The 11,626-nt window shown below is 53.2% G+C and overlaps 1 protein-coding gene across 1 annotated transcript in view; it reads right to left on the reverse strand.

Annotated features, from left to right (window-relative positions):
- Window positions 1-570, reverse strand: part of RASAL1 (RAS protein activator like 1) — a gene marked incomplete at its 3' end in the record, with an annotated part of 30,006 nt that extends 29,436 nt beyond the window's left edge. The window contains exon 1 of the mRNA XM_080717967.1: window positions 455-570. Within this exon, the coding sequence (XP_080574093.1) occupies window positions 455-519 (65 nt within the window). The 5' untranslated portion in view covers window positions 520-570. The remainder of the gene's footprint in view (window positions 1-454) is intronic.
- Between the last annotated feature and the right edge of the window lie 11,056 nt (window positions 571-11,626).

The following is an 11,626-nucleotide window of genomic DNA, read 5'->3' on the forward strand; positions in this document are numbered from 1 at the left end:
AGGCGCTGAGCCCAGAGGGCCACCTGGTGCGGTTCTGCAAACCTAAATACCAGATGCACCGAGAGTGTGGGGCCATCTGGATCCCGGGCCCTCTGGGGCTCCTCCCTGGGGTTCCCTCGGAGCCCCCTCCCCAGGCCTGGAGAAACCTCACCTCCAGCTCCCGCCTGGACTAAGGAAGAGACCCCCAGCCTCCTCCCCACTCCCAGGGGTCCCACCTGCTGTCCCCCGGAGGACCTTTCGGGGAACAAAGACTCCCCATCCCGGGGGCGGGGCAGCTGAGCCCGGGCGCCCCTTCCCACCAACTCAGCCCGGGGCAAGGGGCCTCTCGCCCCCATTAAGGGGGTCCTGCCGCCATGCCGGCTGCTAGACAAGCCCCCTCCCCGCCCTTCTAGGGGCCCTCCGCGCCGGGGACCCCAGCCCCACCCCAGCCGAGCCGCGGAGGGGGGGGACTCACACATCCTTGGCGGGCAGCGCCCGGCCCTCCACCACGCGGACGTTCAGAGAGCTGCTCTTGGCCATGGCGCCCGGCCCCAAACTTTCCTCCGGGCAGGTTGGCGCCCAGGTCCCGAGGCTGGACCAGCGGGCGCCTACATGTCACCGGCTCCGAGCCGGCGCCCTGGCCGGGGTGCGAGACCCGAGGAGCCCACGGGTGTTCTCGGCGGGAGGAGACGCGATGGCGCGGGCAGGGGCGTCCGCGGGAGGACCGGCTGGGCGGGCGGGGGGCGGGGGAGGCCCGGGCCGGCCCCCCAACCCCGCCTCCCGCAGGGGCCGCCCGCCCGCGCCCGCTGGCGCCCCCTGCCGGCGCCCCGGCCGGAGGCACCGGGTGGGCGTGGCCTGGCTCCGGGTGGGCGTGGCCTGGGCCCCGCCGAGCTGGCCGGGCTCTGCGCCCAGCCGCGTCCAGCCCCGGCCGGCCTCGCCTCCTCCGTCGCCCGCCTCGCTGGGGAGAGTCGCACGGCCCCCAGGCCGAGGGAGAGGCCCTGGACATCCCCGTCCATCTCCTCGGAGTTTCCAAGTCTGGCCAGCGTCACCGCCTGGCCACGCGCGGGAGGAAGCCGCGGTGCCCAGCCGCCTCCGGTCCTCTGAACCCCAAATGTCGCGTCCTTGCAATCAACTCTGTGCCTCACGCACTGTTGTGCTAGTGTGCACGCTTTGTGGATAAAGACACTGAGGCCTGGAGGGCGTGGTGGCGCACGCTTGTGATCCCAGCATTTGGGAAGGTGAGACAGGGGGATCGCAGGTTCGAGGCCACCCTCACTCAGTGACTTAGTGAGGCCCTCTGCAACTCAGTGAGATCCTGTTTCAAAATAAAGAAAAAAAATAGGGCTGGGGGTGTAGCTCGGAGGTAGAAAGCCCCTGGGTTCCATCCCCAGTACTGCAAAAAAAATAAAATAAAATAATAATAATAATAATAATAATAATAATAATAATAATAAAATAAAGCCAGGCTCGGTGGTGCAATCCCAGTACTTGTGAGGCCGAGACAGGAGGACCCCAAGTTGGGAGCCAGACTCAGCAATTTAGCAAGTCCTCGGCAACTCAGCGAGACCCTGTTTCAAAATAAAAAATAGAATAGGGCTGGTGGTATAGCTCTGAGGTTGAATGCCTCTGGGTTCAATCCTCAGTACCGCCAAATAAATAAATAAATAAATATTATAAAAACGGGGATGTAGCTTGAAGGTAGAATGCCCGTGGGTTCAATCTCCAGTAACACACACACACACACACACACACACACACACACACACACACACGCTGTGCCCAGAAGGGTCTGTCCCAGATAGACACTTACACGCATCTCTCCCTGGGAGTCCCTTGTTCCTTGTTTAAGGGATCTTGGAAAGGCAGACACCGGGCCTGGCTCCCGCGGGCCAGCTCAGGGCTGGGCGCTCCTGGGAGGACCCCGCAGAACTAGGGCAGCCGTCAACACCTAAACCGGCAGGGCAGGGTGCACCTGCCCAGTCCCAAGGACATCTAAAGGCCCGCCTCGCGACCTTCCGTTTGTGCTGGGCAAGGACTCAGAGCCCTGGAATCTCTCCTCGGCTGGGTGCTGCCTGGAGAGTCCTCTCACTGCTGGAGACTGGGCCTCAGTGGCCCCGCCTGGGAAATGGGTCCCACAGAGGAGGCCCAGAGGCCGGGCGCGGTGGCGCGCGCTCGTCATCCCAGCATTCGGGAGGCTGAGACCGGAGGATCAAGTTCGAGGCCAGCCTCGGCTACTTAGGCCCTCTGCAACTCAGCGAGAGTTTTATTCTTTATTTTGATTTATTTATCAAAATAAAGAATAAAAAATAGGGGAGGGGGGGTAGCTTGGAGGTCGAAGCTGCCCCTGGGTTCCATCCCCAGACCTGCAAAATAAAATGATAATAAAAATAATAAAAAATAATAAAGAATAAAGACTATGGACTGGGGGGTGTAGCTCGGAAGTAGAATGCCCCTGGGTTCCATCCCCGGTACCACTAAATAATAAATAAATAAGGCTGGGGTACAATGCCCCTGAGTTCCATCCCCAGTACCGGAAAAAAAAAAAAAAAAAAAGAGACCCAGGGTTGGACGGTGGTGGTGGCCCCAAGGGGTAATCGAAGGCCCTCCCTACTATGGGATTGGGGCTTGCTATGTGACCCCAGCTTCCAGACAGGGGTTCTGGGCCACCGTTCTCCACCTGCTTTAGCCAAAGTTTTCCCCTAAGGGGCCCTGGGGAAGCCAGCCAAACTGCCACCTGGCCCCCTTTGACCCATCTTCCGGGATGAGGCAGGAACTCCCATTCCCAACCACCCCTCTCTGGGCCCCCGGGGGACAGTCAGAGCCGAGGACTGTGCCAGCCAGGCCTCCCGGAGCTGTTCAGTCACCACCCTTATCCGGCGTCTGGCCCCACGGTTCACCTGGCTCAGTGGCCACAGTCTCTGAATTTTCCACAGGACCCGGCACTTCCTGTTGTTCTGCGGTAGGTCTGACCCGAAACTGGCAGGGGGGGTTGGAGTCCTCCCAGGACAGCCCCTGCTGGGTGACGGGGGCAGGGGGGGGTGAGCTGCTGGGGCCACCAACCCGGAAAGGGGGAAGGGAGGCTATTGTTTTTATGGGGTTATTTTGGGAGCTGGCACCTGGCACCCTTCCTGTTACCTAGTAAGTGCTCAAGAAACGGCCCAGCTCCTCCCCTAAGCGCCTTAAAGGCAATCCGTGGCTACAGACAACAGGTGCTTACAAAGCCTTAAGTGAGCTGGGCGCGATGGTGCACGCCTGTGATCCCAGTGCTTGGGAGGCGGAGACAGGAGGATTGAAGGGTCAAGACCAGCCTGGCAACTTAACGAGGCTCTCAGCAACCTGGGGAGACCCTGTTTCCAAATAAAAAAATAAAATAGAGCCGGGGGTGTGGCTTGGGGTAGGATGCTCCCGGGTCCCATCCCCAGTACCTCTAAATAAATAAATAAATAAATAAATAAATAAAGCCTCCAGTGGAGAAGTGCTGAACTCAGGGTTCAAGAGCAGAGGTTTTAAGCTGAGTATGGCTGCACATGCCCAGTACTTGGGAGGCTGAGAAAGGAGGATCCAAGGTTTGAGGCCAGGCTCAGCAACTTAGCAAGGCCATGTTTAAAAAAAAAAAAATTAGAGTCAGGCACGGTGGCGCACACTTGTCATCCCAGCGTTCGGGAGGCTGAGCCAGGAGGATCATGGTTCACGTACAGCCTCAACTACTTAGTGAGGCCCTTTGCAACTCAGTGAGACTCTGTTTCAAAATAAAGAATAAAAAGAAAAATAGGACTGGGGGTGTAGCTCAGAAGTAGAATGCCCCTGGGTTCCATCCCCAGTATCAAAAAAAAAAAAAGAACAAAATAAAAAATTAAAAACAGGGCTTGGGGGTATAGCTCGGAGGTAGAATGCCCTTGGGTTCAATCTCTAGTATCAAAAATAAAGGAGAGACAGACAGACAGATAACAGCAGAGGTCATAGGTCAGGCTGACCCTAGATCAAATCCTGACACCAGGTGTTCTTGAGCAAATGACTTTTCCTCCTGGTCCTCGGTTTCCTAAACCTGTTAATTGGGGCCAATAATAGCATCCACCTGCTAAGGATATATGTGAACCTGGAAAAAAATAAATGTCGGGCATTTCGCATACAGCAAGTGCCCACTAAGCGTCACGGCCATCGTGGGATGTCCTGACCCCACGCCTGAGCCCCCTCCTTGCTGGCTCCGCTCTGGGGCTGGGTCCTGAGGGCACAGCCAGGTGCACCCCCAGGCCGGACTCCCGGGACGGAGGGAGCGCACACTTCCGAGGTCAGCGCGGTTCTGGATCGCAGAGCTGGAGGAATCTGGGGATTTTTGTCCCGGCTGAGAAATCTGAGGGAGAGATGGCGCAATCGGGGCTCTGGCTGCCCCAGTGGGCCCCACTGCGGAGGACTGGCTGCCTCCTCCCTCTGGGACATGCTGGCCCTGTCCCCTGGGCGCTCACAGACGCAGAGTAAAGCAGGCCCTGCATTCACCGGGGACAGTGGCCCCTGTGCTGGGCCGGCCCTCACCTGACTCTGCTGTGCGCAGGACTCTCCTACCCATGATCAGTAACGTCGTCTTGGGAACCTAAAATTGACTATGGCAGAAAAATTTATAGCCCGGAAACTGGCAAATGCTAGAATGTTTCTTTTCTTTGCAGTACTGAAAATTAAACCCAGGGGCCTTCTACCTCTGAGCTACATCTCCGGCTCTGTTTTTCGTTCTTTATTTCTGAAACAGGGTCTCACTAAGTTGCAGAGGGCCTCACTAGGTAGTTCAGGCTGGCCTCAAACCTACAATCCCCCTGTCTCAGCCTCCCAGGTACTAAAATTATAAGCATGAGCCACCCCATCTGACTTACAATGTTTCTTTGAGCGTCTACAATGTTTCTTTGAGCGTCTACAATGTTTCTTTGAGGCTGCCATGTCTCTTTAGGAGTCTACAATGTTTCTTTGAGAGAGTTTGTTTACAAACTCAGTCCCCAGGCACTGGATTCTCCAGCCCTGTGGCCCTCTAGGCACTGCCCCTGAATTCCACACCCCTAATATTTTCTTACCTTCTCCCCCACACCCCAAACTCCCCTGCCTCCATCAAGTCTTTCATAAGGAGACTTCAAATTCCTGTTCCATCAAGTTACATAAACCCTCCCCATGCAATTGAATAAAGATGAGGGGGGAGGCCAGGCACTGCGGCACACGCCCGTGACCCCAGTACTCGAGAGGCTGAGACAGGAGGATCACAAGTTCAAGGCCAGCACCAGCAACTTGTCAAGATCTTCAGCAACCCGGTGAGACCCTGTTTAAAATATAAAAAAGGGGGAACAGGGAGGCTGGGAGTATAGCTCAGAGGTAAGATGTCTGTGGATTTAATTCCCAGTTGGGGGGGGGGGAGAAAGAAAGAAAGAAAGATAAAATCAGGAAGTAAAGCTGGGCGGTGGTGTGTGTCTAAGGCTGAGGCAGGAGGATGGCTTGAAGCCCAGAAGTTCAAGTCTAGCCTGGGCAACAGAGAGAGAGAGAGAGAGAGAGAGAGAGAGAGAGGGGGGGGGGTAGGTATCCTCGTGTCAAAATAAATAAATAAATAAAACCAGGAGGAATTCCTGCTTCCTCCAGCCTCTGAGGGAGCTGCCAGGCCGCCTCCTGGCAGCTGCTGGGAGCCCACAGGAACCCAGGGAGGGGGTCAATGGCTGCGGGGCATGGCGCCCCTCCCACAGCCCTGCTGGCAGGTTGGTGACCTCAGTCTCCAGGCCTCTTGTCCTTTGGCGATTTACACGTTCTCCCTCGCTCCTAAATGCCAGGGACGACGTCTGATTCATGCGGCACCTCCCACACTGCTTGGCACACAACACTCAAAACACACGTACGGGTGAAGTCGGATCCAGTTCCCCTGCAGGGCGCTGTGTGTGCGTGGCTCTCATTATAAAAACAGTCGTGCTATCTCTCCTCTACGGTGGCAGCTGAATCGGGGGCCCCCTGTACCCTGCACCCCCAAACCGGGGCGGGAGGAGCTACCTGGCCACCTCTAGACTCAGTTTCCCCTCCTGGAAAGTGGCCCGGCCCCTTCTGAGGCCTCGGCCGGGCCAGGTGACAGGTCCCTGGCGTAGATGAAGGATGGGGCTCTTTGTCTGGGACCTGAAAGCCCGCTTGTGATCCAGGGGCGGATTCTAGGCAGGAAGCCACGTGGACCAGGAGGCTGCGGGGGAGGTACGGGCAGGATTTCCAACCCCCCTCCTGTGCCAGCCGCCCAGGAAGCAGAGCGGAGGTCCCCTCCTCCTCCCAGGGCCCCAAAACAAGGTGTCTGTCTCTCAGCCTGCGCCCGCTTCCTCCTTCTCCCCCACCGCTGCGCCCAGGCCTTGGAATGAGGTGAGGAGGAGCAGGAAGCCACCCAAGCCTGTGTGTGTGTGTGTGTGTGTGTGTGTGTGTGTGTGTGTGTGTGTGGATTTCCTGAGCGGGTTTGTGGCCCAGGGCAAGGTCAGCCGAGATATTACATCCTATTTCTAGACAACCCAATCCCGCCCTCCCCAGGAGATGGGAGAGAGAGCTGAGATGCTGGAGCCCCAGAGCACTTTGGAGCAGCACCCCTTTTCACAGCAGGATGCCCAAGTTGGGGTGCAGCGGCCAGTGCCCGCAGACCTGCCGGCCTTCTGTAGACCAGTTGTTCTTTTTTTATTATTTCTTTTTTTATTTTTTTTGTGATGCTGGGGTGGAACCCAGGGGTTTTTTTCTACCTCCGGGCTACACTCCCAGACCTATTTTATACTTTATTTGGAAACAGGGTCTCACTAAGTTGCTGAGAGCCTCACTAAGTAGCTGAGGCTGGCTTCGAACCCGTGCGATCCTCCTGTCTCAGCCCGCCAAGTTCTGGGATTACAAGCGTGCGTCACCACACCCGGCTTTGTTCTTTATTTTAAAACAGGGTCTCACTGAGTTGCAAAGGGCCTCACTAAGTAGCTGAGGCTGGCCTCAAACCATGATCCTCCGGCCTCAAACTGCAATCCTCCTGTCTCAGTCTCCCAAATGCTGGGATTACAAATCTGTGCCACCACACCCAGCTCCCCCAGCCTTTTAAAAATTTAAAACAGAGTCTCACTATATGCTGAGGCTGTCCTTAAACTTGTGATCTTCCTGTCTCAGTCTCCCAAGCACTAGGATTACAAGGGTGTGCCTCCATGCCCTGACTGCAGACCAGTTGTTTATGTGAGGACTCTCTCCTCCGCTGAGCCAGGAGGGATAATGGGTTGAGCCTGCTACTATTTCTTTGGAGCTGAGGATTGAACCCAGAGGATTCTACGTCCAAGCTATACCCCAGTCCTGTTTTATTTTTATTTTAAAACAAGGTACTAGGTATGGGGGCATACACTTGTAATCCCTGTACTTGGGAGGCTGAGACAGGAGGATCACAGGTTTCTGGCCTGCTTCAGGTAGTGAGGCTCTCCACAACTTGGGACCCTGTTTCAAAATGAAAAATGAAAAAATAGGGCTGGGGTATGGGGTATAGCTCAGATGTAGAGTGCCCCTGGGTTCATCCTCCCCAGTACCACAAAATAATAATAATAATAATAATAATAATAATAATAATAATAAGGCATGGTGGTGCATGCTTGTAATCCCAGCATTCAGGAGGCTGAGACAGGAGGATCGCAGTTTGCGGCCAGCCTCAGTTACTTAGTGAGGCCCTTTGCAACTCAGTGAGACCCGGTTTCAAAATAAAGAATGAAAAATAAGCCGGGCATGGTGGCGCACGCTTGTCATCCCCATGCTTGGGAGGCTGAGACAGGAGGATCGCGCAGGTTCGAAGCCAGCCTCAGCTACTTAGTGAGGCTCTCAGCAACTTAGTGAGATCCTGTTTCCAAATAAACTATAAAATAGGTCTGGGGGTATAGTCCGGAGGTAGAAGGCCCTTGGGTGTCACCCCAGTACAAAAAAAAAAAAAAAGAATGAAAAATAGGGCTGGGGGTGTCGCTTGGAGGTAGAATGCCCCTGGGTTCCATCCCCAGTGCCACAAATAACAACAACAACAACAGTAATACAATAAAAGAGGGTGCACTCCATGCCCAGGTGCCTGAGTGCAAACCCCACCTTCTACCTGATACCAGAAACAGAACACACTCAAGGGAGAGACAGATGGTGGGAACTCTTCAAAATTAAAATTTTTGCTTTGCAAAAGACCACGCAAAGAGGAAAATGCAAATCAAAGCTGCAGGGAGAGATAGTCTCCCTCCACTTAGAACAGCTCTTACCAAAAAAACAGAAGAGAAGTGACGCTGGCAAGGATGCCGGGAAGGGGAAGTCGTGCTCGTCATCTGCGGGGATGTCAGTCTGCACAGCCATGATGGGAAAGAGTGGAGGCTCCTCAGCCGACTAAAAGGAGGACCAGAGCGTCCGGCGATCCGCAAAGTGTGTCTAAGAGACACGGCCAGCCCCGTGGTGAATGCGGCCCAAGTCACGGTAGCCAAGAGGTGGGCTCAGCCTCAGTGTCCACGGATGGATGGGTGGATGAAGAAAATGGAGTACTATTCGGCCGTGAAAAGAGCGAAATCCTCTCAGTCGCAGCAACGTGGATGAACCTGGAGGACGTTACGCTAAGAGAAATAAGCCAGGTACGAGCGCTTGGGAGGCTGAGACAGGAGGATCGCAGGTTCCAGGACCGCTTCATTCAGCAATTTAGTGAGAGTCTTGGCAACCTAGTGAGACCCTGTTTCAGGATAAAAATAAGGCCAGGTGTGGTGGCACACATTTGTAATCCCAGTACTTGGGAGGCTGAGACAGGAGGATCACAGGTTCATGGTCAGCCTTAGTAACTTAGACCATTTCCAAATAAAAAATAAAATAGAGTCGGGCGTGGTGGCGCACGCTTGTAATCCCTGCGCTTGGGAGGCGGAGACAGGAGGATCGCGCAGGTTCGAAGCCAGCCGTGCTGGCTTAAGAGACCCAAATAAAAATATAAAAAAATAGGTGTCTGGGAGAGCCCGGAGGTAGAAGGGCTTCCAGAAACTCCAGTACCACCAAAAAATAAAATAAAATAGGTCTGAGGGTGTAACTCAGAGGTAGAATGCCCCTGGGTTCTATCCCTAGTAACACACACACACACACACACACACACACACACACACACACACACACACAGAATAAATGTCAGAGGAGATAGATAGGCTAATTTCCCTGATTTTGTCATTACTCACATGCTGAAATATTATGCCATATCTCACAAAACAATCTACAATTATGGGTTAATTGAAAATAAAAATTTTCTGGGCAGGGTGGTACGCACTCATAATCCCAGTACTTGGGAGGCTGAGAAAAGAGGGTTGCGGGCTTGAAGTAACAAGACGGTCACCAATTCAGTGAGACCTTGTTTCAAAAAAAAAAAAAAATTAAGCCAGGTGTGGTGGTGCACACTTGTAATCCCAGTACTTGGGAGGCTGAGACAGGAGGATCAGAGGTTCCAAGCCAGCTTCAACAATTTAGTGAGGCCCTCCACAACTTAGTGAGACCCTGTTTCCAAATAACGAATAAAAAATAGGTCTGGGAGTATAGCTGGTAGGTAGAATGCCCCTGGATTTAATCCCCAGTATCACAAAAATAAATAATAAATAAATAAATAAATAAATAAAGGACTGGGCTCAGAGGTAGGATGTCCATGGGTTCAATCCCCAGCACCACAAAAGAAAGAGAAAGAAAGACAGTGAATTAAGTTGCTTAAACTGGGGTCTGGTATAGCTCAGTGTTAGAGATTGTGCTTAGCATGCATGAGGCCCTGGGTACTCCTTCTTTCTTTCTTTCTTTCTTTCTTTCTTTCTTTCTTTCTTTCTTTTGGAAAGGGTTTGGCTATGACCCCCTTTTTATGGGGAAAAAAGAGCCAATCTGAACCACCCAGTGATGCCCCAGCACCTGTGCTGTCAGCAGGAGGCGCCTCAAAGGGCAGGAACATAGTAGGTCCTCAGCGCCTTTCCTGGGGCGAAGGGCTGCGCTCAGAACCTGCAAACTGGTGCCCGTAATAATCAACCTTCCACCTCTCTGTCTCTCTGTCTCTGTCTCTATCTCTCTCTGTCTCTCTCTCTTTTCATTTGTTTGTTTTTTCGGTGCTGGGGATCAGACTCTACCACTAAGCCCCCCCCCAACAATTATTTTTACTATAATTACTCTTCTGTAATTATGAGAGAGACTGGGAATCGCTCCCTGGGGCATTCTACCTCTGAGCTATACCCCCAGCCCTATTTTATTTTATTTTTTTATTTTTTGGTGGTACTGGGGTTCCTGGAAGCCCTTCTACCTCCGGGCTACACTCCCAGACCTATTTTATATTTGGAAACAGGGTCTCTTAAGCCAGCGAGGCTGGCTCCGAACCTGCGCGATCCTCCTGTCTCCGCCTCCCAAGCATGCGCCACCATGCCCGGTTCCTATTTTATTTTTATTTTGGAACAGGGTCTCACGAGGCTGATGGGAGTCTCGCTATTTGTTTAGACTGGCCTTGAACCTGCGACCCTCCTGTCTCGACCTCCCAAGTACTAGGATTACAGGTGTGTGCCAACACGCCAGGCTCTTTTTTTTTTTTTTTTAATAGTACAGGGGATTGAAGCCAGGAGCATTCTATCTCCAAGCTACACCCCATTTTTATTTTCTCTTTAATTTAATTTAATTTTGTTTTATTGATACTGAGGATTGAGCGCAAGGGCATTCTACCTCCAGACTATGTCCCCAGCTTTTTCTTTTTAATGTTTTGTTTTGAAACAGGGTCTCCCCAGGTTACTGACAGTCTCACTGCACTGCCGAGGCTGCTCTCAGACCTTTGCTTCTCCAAGTATCGGGATTACAGGAAGGTACCACCATGCCCATTTATTTTTATTTTTTAAATTTTATTTATTTATTTATTTATTTATTTATTTATTTATTTATTTATTTATTTAGTGGCACTGGGGTTCCTGGAAGCCCTTCTACCTTGGGGCTAAGCGCGGGGATTACAAGCGTGCGCCACCACGCCCGGCCCTATTTATTTATTTATTTATTTATTTATTTATTTATTTTGGTACTAGGGATGAAACCCAGGGGCATTCTACCTCTGAGCCACACCCCTAGCCCTATTTTTTATTCTTTATTTTGAAACAGGGTCTCACTGAGTTGCAAAGGGCCTCGCTAAGTAGCTGAGTCTGGCCCTGAACCGTGATCCTCCGGTCTCAGCCTCCCAAATACTGGGATTACAAGTGTGCGCCACTATGCCCAGCTTTCACTCCTTATTTTGAAACAGGGTCTCATTAAATTGTGAAGGCCCTCACTAAGTAGCTGAGGCTGTCCTTGAACTTTCGATCCTCCTGTCTCAGCCTCCCAAGTCCTGGGATTAAAGGCCGGCACCACCGCTCCCAGCTCCTGAGAGGCCAGTTCCTGACGGAGGACCCATGTTCCCTCCAGGGCACCCAGATTTAGATGTGGGGTCTGCTCCCCTTCCCCCTGGAAGGCTGCCTTTCCAGCCGCAGCCCAGCCCTGGAGCGTTGTGTTGTTGGTTACCTAGGCGACCGAAGCTGGGCTGCTGGGCCACTGGCGTCTGAGCGCCCAGAGCAGGCGTCTCCTCAGGCTCCATCACTACCTGCCAGGGCCTCCTGGGCCCCAGCAAAAGCCCAGCAGGTGGAAAGGCGGCCGAGGCAGCACTCGGACC

Source organism: Muscardinus avellanarius (assembly GCF_963383645.1).
Source record: "Muscardinus avellanarius genome assembly, chromosome: 21".
Taxonomy (NCBI): domain Eukaryota; kingdom Metazoa; phylum Chordata; class Mammalia; order Rodentia; family Gliridae; genus Muscardinus; species Muscardinus avellanarius.